Consider the following 19,336-nt stretch of genomic DNA (forward strand, 5'->3'; position numbering starts at 1 on the left):
ATTGGGCATGTTGGAAAGATGCTTTCCCTTGGAAAAGTAAGAGGATCCTTCACCCTGTAATGCAGCTAGGGTCCTTTGCTGAACAGTAAATTCACAGAGAGGAGGCAGGCAAACATTGATTGCGCTTAAATATTGCCAGTTTGACCTTCGGTAACTGTATAAAAATCCCTGGGGATGCCCATGACTCCCTTCGTGCTGTGTAACAGAGTGTGTTGGCTCTTTAAAGTAGGAGGCAGGTAATATGAACCTAGTTTTCACTCAGAATACAGGTACTCTACAGGTTGTTTGATGATCGCAATGCATGAGATGGGTAGGCATCCTAGCTAAGCGTGCAGGGAAAGAAGGGATGGATAGAAATCTAAAAGGTTTATAAATTCCCTTTAATCCATCTGATGGAAATTGGGAGGACTCTGCAATCTCTCTGGATAAGACAGCATGGGGAGAAATAGACTGTCTACCCTTCCACGAAAGGGAACAAAAGGAAAAGGGCAATGAGGGACCAGAAAGGACCTCTGGTTGCTGCCACAATTGCCCTCCCACAAGTTGGTGCCCCAAGCGGTTGCCCCATTTGCTTCACCCTAATTATGCCACTGTGAAGGGCTCTGACTCTTTTTGTCAAAAAAAGCCTAGGAAAAACCTGAGATGGGCTTTACAATAAGCTGGGAGGGGCCTGGCAGAGGAAGTGGTAGACCAGTAAGTTGCCCAGTGGTAGGAGATGGATGGAAGGGATGGAATTTGAGTAAATTATCTTAGCAGCAGCCAAGGAGATGGCAGCCCCAACCACACCAAAGATAATAGACCTTGCCATATCTCATCCATGTGCCTGCCATAGGGAATACTCTGGATGCTGACCTTCTTTACTACTTCTGTTTGTGAATTTTCCCATGCAGAAAAATCCTATTGTAGAAATTTGTTTCAGTGAAAGTCCAATGAAACACTGCTTCTTGCTTTCCCACCTGACAGTTTGCTGAGAAACCCAGATATCCAGGATGTGTGGCATTATGGCACCGTTGCCAAACAGTCTGTGTCGAGGCCAAGGTGACCTCAGTGCTTCCAAAGTGTGGGGCTCTATTGCAGACCTGTTATCTGGATTGCCCTTGGCTCCAAGGTTTCTGGGTTCCTGCTGAAAAGCCGGGAGCTTGACGGCTGGGGATTCTGGCAGTTTGCAGACACCTTCCTTGCCAAAAAGCCCAAACCTTAGGAGTTCATTTCAGCCAGGACTCTAAGCTCTTTGTTCCCCATTCATTCACTAGGGCTGCTGAGAGGCAGGTCTTATTCAGAGCCTTTCTCCTTGGGCTCCTAGACTCAAGCTTGATTTGAAATTTTTGTGCCATATCTTCTCGCATACCACATGCCCCAGAACATAATGCACACCTCGTTTATGAAAGGCAGAATTAAGTAAAATATGTGTTTCCAGAGTTATGGCTACATAGAGCAATGACGAAGCCAAATCTTTAGCTGATTCACCCTCCCTTTCCTGCTTAACTAAAGCTGACACCTAGCTGTTGCTAAAGACTTGTCTCCGTGGGCAGTACAACTATTAAGGGGTAGTGCCAGTAGTGCAAGTCCATTTACAGGTAAAATTGGATGATCACTTTGGAATCAGAAAATCTAGGCCCCTGACATGTGTTACATTTTAGACATGATTAACAGGTTAATCATGCCTTAAATAGTAACCCAGCCACAATGTCAAACCAATTTAAAGTATGACCATACAGTAAATGAGCCACAAAATGATTCCACATATAATGTGTAACAACTTTCTGGCTTGTACCTACCAAGCCTTAAATTGAATGTGTTGACAGCTGGGGCTGGCCCATGAGAGATCCCGGCATTCAGCTGAGTGTCAGGATCCCTCATGGAGCACCCCCAGGGTCTGGCATACAGTCCCTGGCAGAACCAATCCCTGGACCCCATCTCGGCAGCACACATGGATTTATAGGTCCCAGTGTACGGAGACCTCAGGATCAGGCTGCTGCAGCCCAATCCTAGGATCGCCCTGTCCTGGGACCTGTAAAAACCATGTGCTCCCCATCTGGGATTTTGACAATCAGCTGATTGCTGGCTGGGACCAGGAACCAGATTGAGCCTAGTTCCAGATCCTGGTTTGATCACCAGCAACCAGGATGCAATTTGCTGGTGGAGGGAGAGCCCAGGATCATAATCCCCAGTTCCTCCTGTACTGACAAGTAAGGCACAATGGGCACATCTACAGAGATGCTACTGCACAGTTGTTACTGTACATTTATCAAGCACCTGTATTGGCAAGTACTAAATAAATGCACAGTAAGTGGAGTTATTGTGCAGTAGCAGTAGCACTAGCAAACATCTTTTAGTTTCGGCTACTGTGCAGTAGTGTATTAGCACTGTCTGTGTTGTGACTGCACAGCAGTGCAGTAGCGTATTAGCACTAATCCTACTGCACAGTAGCATATTAGCACTGTCTGTGTTGTGACATGCTACTGCACAGTATTTTTTGGCTACTGTGCAGTCAGCATCTCATGTAGACTTGGCCCACTTTGGATCTAATCCCTGATCCCAAAATTGTGCATGCTGCTATTCACATGTTGCATGGCAGAAAGTGTGATTGTTGGGAATGCAAATTAGATTCTATCATGCCTTAAAATGAATGTCTGCTAGGGGCCCTAGTAAGATGAAATTTCAGGCTAACTTGCAAGACCAGTTTGGAGAGTGACTGTATAAACTACAAATCTCCAGTGAAGACCAGGCTGAACATTGTGCTTATAAAATTTTAAAACAAACCACCTTATAAATGTGCATCCCATGTGGTTTTCTTTGTTTTACATTAATGCTTTGTACCAATTAAATAATCTGGGTTGTACAAAGTACATATTAAATAACCAATATGAGAATGTAAAACCTTACAATAACGCCGTTATTTTTCCCTCAAGACAATCAGTACAGGAACAGATTGCACAAATTTTTGCATGTATATTTTAATTCATTCCAAGGCCTCAAAACACATCCCTGTACTAGCAACTAGAATCAGCAGTAAGAGGCCCCAAAGAAAGGGAAATTTCTTCTTTATAGATTTAAGTCCTGAATTCAGGAAAACATTATGATTTACCAACACTTTGAAGACAGTGTGTTAATGCTTTGCTGAACTGAGACATAAGGTGAAGTTACATGTTTTACTTAAGAGCATGCTAAGGGCACTTAAAATGCAAGTGCCTGCACATTAAAGCGTGTTAACTTATACTAAGTGCCCTCTGAACATCTCAACATTATGCCACTTCATTTCATAGACATTAGGGGCTGGAAGGGACCTTGTGAGATCATCAAGTCCAGCCCCCCTGCCATAGGCAGGAAGTCAGCTGGGACTCAGTGATCCCAGCAAGAAGAATATCCAGATGTTTTTTTGAAAGAACCCAGAGTAGGTGTTTACACTACCTCTGGGGGAAGTTTGGTCCAGACCCTGGACACACACATTAAATAATGTTTTTCTAATGTCTAGTCCAAATCAGCCTTCCTGGAATTTATGGTCATTATATCTTGCTATCCATTGAGGAGCTCTGGTGAACAGCTGTTCTTCCAGGTCCTGATGTACCCCTCTTATATAATTGTAGGCTGCCACCAAGTCCCCCCGAGCCTTCTCTTTTCCAGACTGAAGAGTCCCAAGTCCCTCAATCGCTTCTCGTACGGCTTGCCCTCCAGGCCTTGGATCATATGAGTGGCTCTCCTTTGGACTTTCTCAAGCTTTTTCACATCCCTCCTGAAGTGGGGAGGATTCAAAACTGGATGCAGTACTTCAGCTGCGGTCTCACCAGGGCCGAGTAAAGCAGAAGGATGACATCCCTGGTTTTGCTTGAGATGCATCGGTAGATGCACACCAGAGTTTGGTTTGCTTTGCCAGCCAAAGCATCACATTCATGTCTCATATTCATCTTGTGGTCTATCAGGACCCCCAAGTCTCTTTCAGTCGTGGTGCTAGTGAGCGTAGCATTGCTGAGCTTGTAAGTGTGTTGAGGGCACTTCCTACTGAGGTGCAGCACCTTACACTTCCCTTCATGGAAGGCCATCAGGTTTTGGCCAGCCCATCTTGAAAGCATGTCCAAGTCAGTCTGAATCCCTAGCCTCTCCTGCGGTGTGACCACCCTCCCCCAAAATTTGGTGTCATCTGCAAGTTTTGCCAGTTAGCATCTGACTCCTGACCCCAGATCCTTAATGAAGATGTTAAAGAGTATCAGCCCAAGTACTGAGCCCTGAGGGACTCCACTAGTCACCCTGTGACATGTTGTTTTGTTCCCATCAACTAGTACTCTTTGGGTCCAACTCTGTAGCCAGTTACCTAGCCATCAGACCATAAGATGATCAGGCCATAGATCCCCAGCTTAGCCATGACGACATCATGGGGAACTAGGTCAAAGGCTTTTTTGAAATCCAGACAGATGATATCCACAGCATCTCTCTTGTCCAGGGCTCATGTCACCTGGTCATGAAGGAGACGAGGTTGGTCAGGCAAGACCTGCCAGTCACGAAGCCATGTTGGCTGGCATTCAGAAGTTTGCCTTCCGTTAGTCTGGTGTTGATGGATTCCTTGACAATTTTCTCCAGGATTTTTCCATGGATGGACATCAGGTGAAACTTCAAGTGAAGGTTTACTCTGGTCTGTGCTACCTAGCTTGTGTAGGGTAAATTTCAGTCTCATAAAAGGAGAAATTTGTAGTCCTCCAGGCGTTCAGTCTCTACCTGCCTGCTCTCCCCTGCTCGCTAGGTCTTCCCCACACCAGGGTGAGCTCAGTCCCCTCCCAGAGCTGTCTGAGAGGGAAGTGGAGCAATGGGCCAGAGCAGGGCAGAGAAGCAGCCTCTCCTTATTCCCCCACCCACCAATACCCGACTGGGGACCCAGACCAGGGAGCTGCTGGGGGTTTGCCTTACTATTCCTGTCCCCTCCTGAAGGATCTAGGAGGGGATTAAAGAAGCCACTGATGTTTTCTGCTCCTTTTTCTCTATATTCTTGTATTATCCTCTTTACTCTAGTGTCTGAGGATCTCACAGTCACTAATTATTTTGTTTTTTAGTACCTGTGTGATACCATGGTTCTCTATGTGCTGCCACTTGGGAGCTCAAACCTGGAACCTCCAGCACCAGACAATGCTTATCCCCATTTGAACTATAATTTCTACACAGCAGAATTTAAATTTGCTGGGACCAGCCACAATACGATGGGATTCTCTAGGCCAGTCTGACCCTAGCCAAGAAGCTGGGAAACAGTTTAGCTCCATATTTGATTGAGAATAAGGAATAACCCATGGGTAAATACGACCTGATGCTTCTAGATGGAGATGTGAATGAAACTATTAATAGCCAATTGGAAATCCTCACCTCCAACAGTGGTGAGGATTTTTTTATTAGGTTTGTCATGTCAATAGATGTCTCATTTTGTGATATGTTGGTTATCTGTATGGAATATGTATCTATCTTAATTTACAGGAGGAAGCTGAAATGGCCAGAGATAGAAAATTTGTAGAGCTCAGTCTTCTAAAAAAACCCCAAAGCTCTAGTAAAAGGATTAGTGGAATATTTTAAAGAAGTGAAAAATGATTTTGAAACATTATGTACATCCTGCTGTCACTGGAATCAAGCAAGGACAAATACTTTCTTATAGGAACCAAGGGGGAAAAAAAATCTACCTTAAAACAACAACAAAAAAATTCTGTCTAGCAATTACTTGCTCTAATCACAGGCAGAGGGACAATTCTTTCATTAAATGAAAAGCATCAGAAAAGCACAGGGTAAATGCACCACTCTTGCAATCAGATATGTATGCTCTTGCACCTAAGTGAACACTATGAATTCCTCCCTATGGTTTGAATGCAGAATCAGGCTCTAAATTTATAACAAGTACAAGCAAAATAGCAAATCACCAAAACCAGGAGCCAAGAAGCTGAGAAACAGTTTGGTTCCATCTTTAATTGAGAATAGGGAAATACATGATATATTCTTAGGCTGCACAATAACATACACTTGGTGTTAGGACATATTCTATGAGAGGCTGATAATACACTATGATACCGTGTGTTACAAGTATGATGAACAGTACATCCCACACCTCTTACACAGTGCACCACAGCAAGATATTCTGTAAACTTGTACCAAATAATGAATACGTGCTTTAGGGTTAGCACTTGTCATCCTTGCTGGATTACTGGTGGCTTCTACAAATTGGACTGATAAGACACACTCTGATAATCCTCACTTTCCAAAAGTAGTGGTTGTGTCTCTTCAGAGGTTCTCCTTTTCTTACTACACCCCCGAACAATCAGTCCTGTGATCAGGGCAGCAATTATACCACCCACCACAGCTGCTCCAACTAGCCATGCCCAGATCTGACGGGCTTGCTCGAGGTAGGGCATCAAATAGTCCTGGAAGAAGTTAACTGCAAAAAAAATAAAAAGAGAGAAAAGAAAAACACCAAAAAAACAAAATGAAACACTCATATTAGGTAATTCCCAGTGTCAGTGTGTAGAGGCCAGCAGTTCTATAGTGTTTGCTACTGGAAGTCTCTGACTAATGGAAGACCTTATGTCAGTACAATTTGCTGTTATCTGAAGATCACAAAGAGTATGTCTGCACATCAGACTGCAGTGGCATGCACAAATACCTGTGTTAGCTTTGAATGAGCTGGTATATCTGCACTGATACTCACTTGGGCTCTAGAACAAGGATAGCTCTGTTTGTGTGGCACGATACTTGAGCTAATTAACACTCCATCTCATTAACTTGGGCAGAGCACTGCACTGACACAGGTATGCTGTTTTGGGTGTGGAGTTAGCTTGGGAAATGCTATATAGTGTGGCATTGCTTTGGGTAGATACAGCCAAAGTATTTTAAAATTTTTAATAAATTGGATCCTCCATCATACCTTTGAGGAAATTAAGTATGGTCTGTAATATGTAAACAAGAATGGGGGCTACCAGGAAGATTTTCAAGGAGCAGTCACTGGGGAGACAGCATTTTATTTTTATAATTTTTTTTTAAGTTGATTTCACAGACAGTCCCAGATTTCCCGATTTCTGTGAAATCTGCAAAATTGTGAATTGAGTAGACCTCTGCTCACGGTGTGCGCTTTATTTTCTGGGTGGCCCAATGTGATAATCTTAGCTTGGAAGTTCTGAGCATTCAACGCTTCAAATGAGGTCACCAAACATGTAAAATTAACTATATCATCGTGACAGAGTGGCCTGTCCCCTTAAAAGAAAGCAGCCAGCCTGGTAGAGGGACTGCAGCCTGGGTGAAGGCTCATGAGGAAGTGGCTCAATGAGAGTTAAAAACTCCAGCCAGAAGGACCAGGAAGGGAGATGTGGGAAACTGCTGGCCATGGGGAGGGCAAGACTGCTGTGGGAAGGCTGAAGCCACAAGGGGCCCCTCCCCATATCCAGGACAACAAGTTTTGTTTTATGTGCTTTATTTGTTAAAAAGTTCTGTTTGTTACTGGGGCTCTCTAAGGAATGGCTTGGGGACCAAAAGTCTAGCTGAGGAAGCAGCAACCTACTGTAATCGTGCCACAGACAGAAAACACAGGTCACAATTGTGTCTTAAACTGTGCACCCATAATGAATGGACCTAGGTACATCTTTGTGCCTCAACAGCCCATCAGGAAAATAGGGTCAATACCACTCTCTCACAGGCATATTATGAATGGTAATTAATGTATAGGAAGCACTCCAATATGGTATTGTTGAGCATCATAGAAAAGCCAGTGGGGACAATGAATAATTCCATATTTAGAGGCGAGTTTGACTAATATACAGTAAATAAGGCATGGGACCAGACAGTGAATAATGAGAAGAAAATAAAACAATGAATGGTTGTTGAATTGCTTATTCTGTGAATGGGGCAGGGGTCCTATGGAAAAAAGAAATAATGTGTGACCGTACTATTAATGACCATATCATAATGCACATGCACAAGATGACTAAATTAAAATTGCCCAGACAATTTTAATTCTCACATTTACTAACTTGTGACCACTTGACTTTGCAATCTTAATAATGCTCCTTTAATGAAGCCTTTGTTTTTGCAAGTTATATATTACATGCATGACAGAACTTCAGCTCCTTAAATTTGGAGGAGGAATTTTATCATGGAAACTCTGGGGCCACCTTAATGGCATTGAGAATGAACATTGTCACACATGGGCAGATGTAGGATTTTGAAAAGGAGGTGCACATGGTGAGGTGCATCATTCCCAGGTACCTAGGTTTTCTGTTTCCTACAGAAGAATGGAGAAAACCATGGATTTTCTGCTTTGCCAGGGGAACCTGCAGATTTCTCATTTTGCTGGAGAAACCCATGGATTTTGCATTTCTGAAAAGAGCTCTCGGCAGGCTGGCAGAGTTCCAGCCTGCAGGGGGCTGGGAGGGAACGGGATGAGGGCAGTCAGGCAGGGGGTGCCACGTGCATGTGTATGCTTACACCTGCACAGGGCCACCAGGCAGCCTGGAGAGCAGCTCCCACAGGTAAGTGGGAGGGGAAAGGGGAACAGAGGGAGGGAGTTGGATAGGGCTGGGGATCCTGCCCAGCTGGGCAATACATGGGACTTGGGGACCCAGGCCATAATGTGTGGCTGCAAGGCCCTGGCAAGGAGTGGGACAGGCCTGCAAATGGTTCATCCAGGGGGTTGTGGGAGGTGGGACTGGCTCCCCACTACTACGCACACTCCCAGGGTCCAGGGGGAACACATGCCACTCAGCTCAGCGTGCGGGGTGGGGGAAGGCATGAGCACGGGCTGCCCACTGTGGGCTGGGTCTCCGACCCTGCTGCCGTCTCCCCACGGCCTCCGCAGCCCAGTGGGTGCGACCTGGAACTGCAGGGTAGAGTGGGGCTGCATAGGAAACCTACTTGCTGTTGCGAGCTCCATGCTGCCCGGGCAATGTGTCCCCAGTGCACACAGCAGCAGTGAGGGGCACAACTATGCACTGCAGCTCCTGCTGCTGCCGCATAGGCAGGGGAACCCACACCAGAGCAGCACAGAGCTCACAGCATCAAGGAGATACCTGCACGGTCTTGCTGTTCCCTGCAGTATCAGGTTGCACCTGCTTGTCTCTGGAGGCCCAGATGGAGGGCAGCAGGGCAGGGAGCCCAAGCCTGTAGTGGGCAGCTCTTCCCATCCCCGCCCCACACAGATCTGGGGGCACAGATCCCTCCTGCCCCCCCAGGAGTGTGCGCAGGGGTGGGGAGCCACTCCCTGCCCACCTGAGCCTACAGCAGGGGAGCTGGGCTCTGCTCTGCTACAGCAGCTGCTGCCTCCTACTAGGGGCAGCGGGCTGTGGTCCCGGGTCCCTGACCCTCTTGCCCTGACATCTGGGGCTGCCCTTCAGCAGGGATGGAAGGGGGGCAGGGGCCTGGGGCAGGTAATGGGCATAAGCATGGCCAGGAGGCTGTGGGGGGGAGTGAAAGGCATGAGCATGGCCAGCATGAGCATGGCCAGGGAGTTGTGGGGGGCAGGGAAATGAGGGGCACCAGTAGGCCCAGGGGGCTATAGGAAGGAGTGAGGGGCCTCCCATTTTAATCATGGATTTTGGGGGTATTGTCAGAGAATTTGCAATTTTTTTTATCAGGGAAAACCAGGATCCATGCTCATCTCATGTAACACAGCAGTTTTCTCCAAGTGAAAATAAACTAGGAGCTTTACTCACATCCTAGGAGCCTAGGGCTGTATTATTCAGTTTGAGTCATTCTAAAACAAATATAATTGTATTGGAATGAATTAAAAACAGTCTGAAAAGCTGTGAAATAGGAGCTACATGACCGGGGCAGCTAACGGACCACAGAATTGCACAACAAAGAATGTCGATTGGTGGAACATCAAGACCATTAAAAAGGAAAGAAGGTCATTAATACTTGTGGCATGAAGAATTTAGACGGCATCAGGTAGATTTTAAGGAGCCGTGAAGTCAAGTGACTCCCTCACTGTTGCCTGAATAGAAATACTGCTGTCACTGTCAAACAGTTGGTTTTAAACTTTGTGGGGAGCAGGAATCAAGGAGGTGCGACTGCATCACACCAGCTCCCTCCCCCCTCCCCCCGGATCTGCCACTGTTGTTACAAAGGCTTCTTCCTTGCAGAATAAGATGGGTAACTTTTTAAGTCCATAAACTATGCTGCAACCATCTCCGCATCCTTCCATCCGGCAGAAAGCAGGGTAGAGCTGCACCTTGTAGATTTAACTGGATTGGAGCTGCATCTCTGATTCAGTTTGTTTATAAGAGCCATCTCTACCCTGCCTTCTGCATGACTTTTGACTAACACAGCCAAATTAGTCTTCCCACATCCCATCGGCATTGCCTGGAGGAAAACTGGCAGATCAACATTACCCCTTGGTAAAATGTAATGCGACTTTGAGACCATTCAGTGACAGATCCTTCTAGAAGGGATTATTTTATGTCTTTTCATAGCCTTAAACCAGTTAAGCATGCCTCTGCCTAGCTTCGACCTCAGCCTGCATGCTTTTTCTCTAATTAGCTAGAAGCCTACAGCCACCTCTTGGCATCTACTGCCGGTTTGCAATTTCTTTTGCTGTACAAAAGATGTTTGGCATCCCTACCATGAAGTTACCATGGCAACTCATGGGTGCCCAAGCACAGAGAACCCTAGGATGCTCTATCATCTGTAGTTCGCGGCAGTCAACCGATGACTGTTCCTGGCATTGTTAATCTGCCTGGCTATTGGAACGCTGCGAACTAGAATTGCAAAGGACTAATTACAAGTTGTAATCCACAGCAGTGTGAGGCTGGTGAGCAGTACCGCTAGCTTCTCAAGGACTGTACAACTGCTAATAATGGGGAAAGTAGCCATTTTCTGGAACCAGCTAGGAATATGCTGGGCTTTCAAATTCATTTTGTTTTATTTATGCATTTTGATTTAATAAATATAACACAACACTGCCTATGAGCTCTTAGGTGTCATTGTCATCAATTAAAATATTCTTCATCGAGAAAACCATGGCAAAACAAAACCAGTCAAGCCCTCCTCCTCACAACATGCAACAATTAGCAGCAAACAGCAGCAAAGGATCCCTCAGGTTTCTAGAGGCAAATGATACTGTCTTTGAATTCAGTTCCTAAACTGTCTCTACTGCATTCATGGAACAATGTGGACTCTCCCTGCTGGCTGCTGGTGGAAGAAGGAACACAGCAATACCCCATGACTGAACTGGCAGTCTTCCTTGCACTGCCCCGAGCGCTTTTATGTACAAAACACGTCAGGGTACTAATGGTACAACTGACCACCAATAAAGACCAGAACCACCTTTTGGCTTTTAAGAGGACTTTAGCATATATACCTATTTTTAAACATTCCTTCAATTCCATGCCAGTCTGGCATAAAACTGTTGTACAGTCAGTTCTGAACATTGCAGAAATGCAACTCTTTTGGATGGCAAAAAAAACAAACAAAACCCATTCATTTTCATTTATTCATTCACCTACACCCCACTGACATACTGGCAGTGAATTGCTATTTCCCATCACATGCTTTTCTACCCCCTAATCTAGTTAGTTATAGAACACTGGCTTCTAAAGCAAGCCTTTAGACCACAAAAATGATATCTATCTAGCTCAGCCTTGCAGAAGTTTCCTCACCCTGGGTGAGTCATTCTGTTTGTTTTTCTTGTTCTTGATGGACAACGAGAATATCTCTCTGATTTTTATTATAATCTATTATAATAGGTAAGAGTAGGCAAGGAGATTTTTGGCCACATTTTTAGTATGCTTGGTCCACTATGGGTACTGGCTAGAGATGGTCCTGTTGGGGACAGGGAATGGCAGAGCACACTGGGATTTCACTGTGCCACGGCCCAGTGCTATAAATGAAAGCTGCTCCTTGACAACTCTAATGTCTGTGAAGGCCAGGTAGAAGAGGAGGCTATGGCTTGCTTCCTGGCACCCTGGTTTCACTGTGTCCAACTCTGCTTAGATACCATGAAAATCAAAATCCGCCCCTTTGTGCATAGGATAGTTAAAAATGTTCTGAGCACTCTTCAAGGCTGACAGTTGTTAGGCTTTTATGCTTTGCTCCAATACCCTTGCAGTAGGCTCCCACTCACAGGCCTATAACTGATGGCACAAACATAAGCACAAAATGGATTGTCTTTGTGTTTAAATGAGCAAAAGTATTCCTCACTGCATCTGGAGTACCACAGAACACATTTTTATGGTTACCTATAATTAATGCCATCAGTGACATGATTGCTTTTTCTTTTTGAAGTTTTCTCATCTGTACTGCAAGAGAGCAGGTTGGGTATAGCTATATAACATCTGAGATTCTCCCAGTATGTGTTTCCTAATCTGTTCCTAGCTCCCCAAAGGGTAGTTTATTACTGTAAAATTGCTTGTAAGTATGAAGTGGGGATAACTTTTAGAAACATGTAAGTATTGTTCTTTATTAAATCACTTCAGGGTGAGATTACACATTAGAATTAGACTGTGTTAAGAGCACTTAAAATTTGAATGATCACATAGTAAGGCTTGCTAACAAGTGCTAAGTATCTTTTCATCACCTTAAATTTACACCGCTTTGAGAAAGGATTACCTTTGAGCTGTGCTACTTAGCTTGAGTTAAATTAACTTCTGGGTGTTCATCTGAGATGAAACCACCAATTTGCAGTCCTCCATTTTCCCATGAGGTAATGCTCTCAGGTGGACTAGCTATCATCCAAGACTCCATGGCCCTGGATTGACAGCTGGGAATAGTTTGGCAACAGGTGGGTGGAGATGGGGTGAATGTGAAGGGAGGGAAAAGGGGTGAAGAGGGATGGGGGGGCATGGGGAAGAGGAAAAGGGAGGTAAAGGGGTTCAGTGGGAACTGGATTTGGGGGTGTTGTGGGCAACAGAGAGCCTGGGAGCAGGCAGGGAGGGGAAGTCTCTTTAATTCACTTCCTGCCACCACCACCGCTGCTCTTGGGCTGATTGGGGTAGCAGGATAGTGATGAACAGGTGGGGGCCAACCCAGGGCACGATGGGGGCAGCAGGGTGGTTTTGGAAGTGGAGGGGGAGCATGCCCTTCCCTACTCCCTCTCCTCCCCAGCCTGTGCTTTGGTGAGACAACTGGTGAGTGGGGTAAGCATGGAGCAGCTTTGCAACCTCTAGCCTAAATCCTGCTTCCTAGCCCCCCAGTGGCAGGTCTGAGCAGTGCACATTAAGGCATTAGCTCTGATAGCGTGACTGATCACTAGCACTTGTTAACCTTAACACAGACTACCTTTCCTTAGAATTAGCACCTGTTAACTAACATATAATCTCATCCTTGAGATTATTACAAGGGTGCCACAGAGTGTCATGCAATCTTAACACGATTCACAGGATAAACACCGAGATTTCATATAGGAATTCATAGTGTGAAAAACACTCTGACCTGCTGTGGTCTTTCTGAGTTCTCTGAAACAAGAATTTCTCTATTTTTTTTCTGCAGTCAAAAAATAAGTGAAAGCTAAAAGATGGAATTTTTGAGGGGTGTCCCGAGTCTAATGAGGAGTATCCTGAGTCTAATAAGAGTAAAACACACTGTTTTATATAAATCAAATGTCAACTCACATTCTCTTTCCAAGTCCCATGTTTTTCCATATGCGTTTCCCTCCTTGTTTCAATTAACTTTATTATTCCCCTCCCACCAGCCTGAAGGAAATATAGTAACTGGGAATCTCTTTTCCTCTTCTCACCTTTTACTTTGATATTCTAATTCTTTTTTTTTCAGACATGAAATTGAGGTATTCATACTATGTCCCAAGAGGGCATCTACCATGCACTTTCAGTTTAATTACAACCTGCCATCCAAGCATTTGCATTTTATCTCATCTTGACATCCCTATGTTATCATCAGCTCTTTAGTTTAATGCTGAGTCCTTTTGTAGTCTAGTCAATAGTATGTGCTATCTCAGAGATGAGATCAGTCAGGTCTCCTTTGTCAGGATGGCATGGGCAATATGACCACTCATCCCAGCTCGCCACCCTGTGGCTGGCTCCTCAGACTGATCCAGGCTCTTGCTCCTAGTCTTCACTCTCTGTTTGATCTCCCACCTTCTTGACTTGGCTTGTTCCTACACTATGCTCTCACATTGATCTTCTGGTTGCCTGACCTAGGTCAACCTCAGGTTCTGCTCCCCTATCCTGATCTTGGCCAGTGCCTTGATTCCCTGAGTGGCCTCAGAGCTGGCTGCATACTTCCTGGAGTGACATCCTTGTGCCACTACAAGACTGTCTGGTTTCTATTGTGCTGCCTATCAGTTGGTCACCAGCTGGCTGAGGCTTTTTGAATGGAGGTCTGACTCTAGTTAGGGACTTCCCCATAGTCTCACATAAGATTAGGCTTTCTGGAGCATACTGAATACTCTCAGCTGATTAATATTTTTATAACACTGTTAATATTTCTCAGTGTGCCTGGGGCCCAGCATCATGTTCACATCACCCACTGAACCAAAGAGATTGATCCTGTTGTGTATGGTTTTCAAAACAGGACCCTGTAGTTAGGCTCTTAGGTTTATACTTAAGCACATGTCTACCTATTCAAAAGTGACTCATTCAGCATCATGTACTGAGGTCATCGAAATTCCTACAGAGATTAAAAAAGAGTTGCTGGAAAGTCAAACACATACTTAAACACGGAGTTGCCAGGTCATATTTCTGGAAAAATGTAGCTGGGCCTCAAATACAAGTGCTTACCTTACAATTTGCACTATTGTATTTTTTCAAAAGCCATCACTTGGAAAAACTTGTTACACTCTTCCAAACTTGTTCATGAACATGTAAACAAATGTTCAGTTTTGGGAAGGCAAGCAACATGGGTTGTTAGTTTATTATGCAAAGCTCCAGTCAGGAGAAAGAGAGCTGGCTCTGCCTCATTTTCTAAGCAGAGTCAATTCTAGGGGTAAAGTTGCTTCCTTAGTAATTAATTGTGGTGTGAAGAGATTGCCTGGGTGCTATTTGTAACCAACTCTGCTTCAGGACTAGTCTATGAAAGGTCATAAAGGAAAGTGCACTTAAAATATATACAGATTCTTACTTGCTTATTTCTCATCTGCGGGGAAGGCTACACACATCTGCCTCTCCTCAGAAGGACCATATAAACACACTGGATTGTGTTTGTTCATTGTCTCCTACGTGCCTTCTTGTGCTCCTTTTTAAATAACACAACTGGTCTCTTCAGGTCAACTGAATCTCTGCCATTCTCACTCAAAAGTTCTGCCTTCTCTCCTCCAATTTCCAGTTGTCCCTTCCCCACTCTATACTTCTCCTCCTTCGCCTCTAATTTCTGGACACTAATTCCTGCAGAAGGTGTCGTGTCTTCTAAAACCATGTCCTTTGATACAATCTTTACTGGTATTTTTTTTTCCTACCTTGAACGTATTAACTGTACCTATAATGCTAATGAGGAGCAGCTCTTTCATGGTATCATAGAAAAATAGGGCTGGAAGGGACCTCCAGAAGTCATCTACTCCAACCCCCTGCATGAGGCAAAACATCCTATACAATTAGGGACCTACAAAATTCAAGGCAGGAGTGGGGTATACAGTGGCTCCCTTAATCCTGCAGGTTCCCCTGTGTGTTCCCCCACTGTTAATTGGAGGAGGGGCCCTACTACTCACTGCTCCCTCCTGGTCAGCAGGGAGGCAAAAACCATGATTTAAAATACGGTGCTATTTTCACATCCTGGATAGTCAACAATGAACAGCATGGGCCCCTTGGCCAATCAGCAGTGAGCAGCAAAATCAGCACCATATTTAAAACTGTGTTTTTTGCCTCCCCACCAATCAGGAGTGAGCAGCAAGCAGTGGGGCCCCTCCGCCAATCAATGGTGGGGGAGTACACAGGGGAACCTGCAAAATTTAAGGAGTCACTGCTCAGCCCACTCCCTCTGTGAATTTGGTAGGTCCCTATATACAATCTATAATCTAAACCCTACATAAGACTACTCTCAACACTGACACAACACAGACCTAACACCCTAATCTGTCACAGGTAAAGAAGGGGAACCACAGCAGCCAATGTCCTTCTCTGAAATGTTGTCAATATATGCCTAAGAGATCTTGGGTAGAAGTCCACAGCCCTCACTACAGAAGAGGCAAACCCCACAGTCCATACCAATCTGATCATACCAATCTGATCATGGGGCAAAACTCCTCCCTGGCCCCAAATATGGTGATCAGTCTAATCCTGCCTTTGATCACCAATCTAGTTCTATTGGAATACATTGCATAGGTTGGGATAATTTAACCTACAATAGTTCTTGAGATCCTGAAGGAGGAGGACCATATGTTTCTCCCTTAATATGAACCTAACACTTCTAAATAAGAAAAAAATTGTGGTCAAAACATACGCAAAGCTTGGGAGTTTCAAAATACAAATCTACATTTTGTGGCTTTTGACCATTGTTCATTTTAAACCATTATTTCTTTCTAATACAGGATGGAAAAGACACCTGAGTGCATATTCAGCTTATATAGATTTTCTGATCAGGAATTAATTCCATTCTTAGTGCTGCTCTTCCTACAGAATTAAAGAATCACCTTAACTTACCTCTCTCTACTAACTTAATGGACACAAGGATTAGAAACACCTACATCTTTTTTTTTAAATACCAGATTATTCCTGTGTCTGAATCTTTTTATATATATAAAGTTTTGCCATGTCAGTGTATTATGCAGTATTTTCAACTCATGATAGTTATTAGTTTTAGAATGAACTCCCAGAGCCATGTGATTATAGGACTCAACTGTCCTTTAGGCCTCCTAAATTTAAATCTGAATTTAAATTTGAATTAGGTTTAAACCATTCTTATCTTATCTCCCCTGCCTGTACCTATTTATGCTGGTCAGATAAGACAGCTACAGGGTTTTGATAATCAGCTGATTATCAGCCCTGGTTCAGACAACTGCCATGGCAGGGGGTCGGATTTGATGATCTGCTCGGGTCCCTTCCAACCCTACCAACTATGAAACTATGAAACTCTAGGTTCAAAAGTTGTGGCTTTCCAGGTGAGGTCCACAATCAGATCATTGTTTGCTCAGACACTCCTGGGTGAACCAGATCCAGGACTGGTCCTGTGTGTGGGGCTGTGGCCCCTGGCTTTCAGTTTGCTGGTGCAGAGGGAGACTAGGATCAAAATCTTGAGCTCCCTTTGCACTGACAAGTAGTAATGGCACGGTTGGAATTGGATCCCAAAATCACTCTTCCTGCCATGCACATGTGGCATGGCACAAAGTACGATTGTTGGGATTAGGGATCAGATCCCATAGCGCCATTCAATGATTGTGAGCTAGAAGCCTTAAGAGACTTTCCAGCCCTCAGGATTGTGAAGAAAAGAAGTCTTGACACTGAGAAAATAAAAGAAAGAAGAGCTGTAACCACGATCATTATTTATTTTGGCTTAAAAATCTGTTTTTATTACTTTGAGGCCTGATTTCATTTTTGAATGGCTGAAATTGGTCCTGCTGATTATAATGGGTTAAGATTAAAACTTACGCTTGCCTCTACACAGTTATATTGAAATTTTTTTTATGCTTAGCAAGGACAATAATAGATTCTTTTTTCCTATGTGTGAAATTAATTAGCCATAAAAATTTGCTTGCTTGATGGCACTGACGGTATTTAAAAGAATTGAATGAACAAACTACATGCCTTCTGGGGATATTTACCAAGTCCCATAGAAGTCATGCACCCCATCAGGAAGCAAAATCTTTCAGGGGGGCAGAGTTACCCAATGTACTATATTATTGTTCAGACAAAGTGAAAAAAGCTATTAGGATAAATGTTAGTCTTGCTAAAATGTCTCTGCTGCCCTTGATATACACTTATCAGACTCCTGGCTCTCACTTGCCTTTTCTACTGAATACCACATTTACAAAAGGTTTTCCAGCAGAACTAGAAAAACGGAATATGCACGTTTTCCTGCTCTCACTTATTTACTGCTTCTCTATGAAGAAAGCTTGGTCCTATCGCAGGGGTGTAGGTTGTATGTATCTCATGCTGAAGGCTTGAGTCCTTGATTCACATGTCCCTCAACTTAGTAGAGTTCTGAGCAGCCTAATCATTCCAGTGACCTGCTTTTGTAATGGGTGGGACCAAAGTCCAGAGCACTCCTGAGCACTTCTCAACTCCGTCAAAGTTTAGATCCTTAACAGAATTTGACCTTGGTCCAGTCAAATTGAAGCCTGCCTTGTTAGTGTGCCAGATCCTTCCAGTCAATGCCATTTCTAAGAAGTAGAAAACTAATCTACTTTATGTATAAAACACTAGAACCTTTATTGGCGTTCTGTGCACTGCAAATGGTTTTGTGGTAGTTGCAGTGAATGTCACCAAGATGCACAACTCTGCAGAAACCCAGCCCAAGATCACCGAATCACACAAGTGCCACTTTGCTTTACTTTGCTTGGGCAGTGCATATGCTTTGTGCTAAGCTGTTGATACAGGGAGACATTTCATCCTTTGGTAAGTAAAAAATCTGATTTATTAAATTTGTAAATGAAAAATAGAAAAGATTGCTTTCTAACCCTGCACTTTGAAAAGTAGCCTACAACTTGAAAAATACAGGAGCTTCCTTTCTTTTTCTCATGTTATTAGCAGTAGTATGGTCTAAATAATGGATATTTTCAGGTAGAGGGAAGTGGGGTTATTGATTTAACCGAAATCCTGACTAGCATGAAACAAGTTGTATAATCCAAAATGTTTCCTCCCCACCTCCTTGGGTTAATCCTCTTTATACTTTTTTTTTTTTAATATATATATATAAATCCATTTTGAAACTAAAACAAAATGCTTTGAATTTACCAACATTTCCTCTCCTCTCCCCCCTTTTATTAAGGTAAAATTTCCACAGTTGCACTTTTGTTTTCCTCGGTAGCAGAAAGCATGGTTCTCTTCCTTACATCTCTCAAGCAGATTTTTTAAAAACTTCTTCCTGTCCCTTCAGCATCAGGACACTATCTCTTTCCTTTATCTACAGGACACTAAAAGGGGGTTTCTGATATTTATGGGGCATGTGCCTGGCAGTTGTGCCAAGAGGGTTGTTCATGCAGTTTTAAGAATAAGTTAGACGAACATTTGTATAGGATGATGTGAACAGTGATGTTCCTGCCTTTGGCAGAAGCTGGAGTAGGTCACCTCCTGAGCATCCTTCCTTCTATGAATTTGACTCAGCTTTGTGAATAGCTTCAGTACACCTAAAACTTAATTTTTGGGGGTGTACCAGAGAAATGAGGGGAAGGGGCGGAACCTTGAGCCTGATCTCTACTACTAAAGAGCCTGAAGACTGGCTTCTGCCTTGAGATATGCCTGTGCAGTTACATGGGGATAGATCCTTGGTCAGTGTACATTGGTAT

General features: G+C 44.0%; 1 protein-coding gene across 1 annotated transcript in view; it reads right to left on the reverse strand.

The window, feature by feature from the left end:
- Positions 1 to 5,909: 5,909 nt before the first annotated feature.
- Positions 5,910 to 19,336, reverse strand: part of TYR (tyrosinase) — an 87,196-nt gene continuing 73,769 nt past the window's right edge. Inside the window, exon 5 of the mRNA XM_006276878.4 lies at positions 5,910 to 6,400. Coding sequence (XP_006276940.1) covers positions 6,180 to 6,400 — 221 coding nt within the window. The 3' untranslated portion in view covers positions 5,910 to 6,179. The remainder of the gene's footprint in view (positions 6,401 to 19,336) is intronic.

This window comes from Alligator mississippiensis, chromosome 1 (genome assembly GCF_030867095.1).
Source record: "Alligator mississippiensis isolate rAllMis1 chromosome 1, rAllMis1, whole genome shotgun sequence".
Taxonomy (NCBI): Eukaryota; Metazoa; Chordata; order Crocodylia; family Alligatoridae; genus Alligator; species Alligator mississippiensis.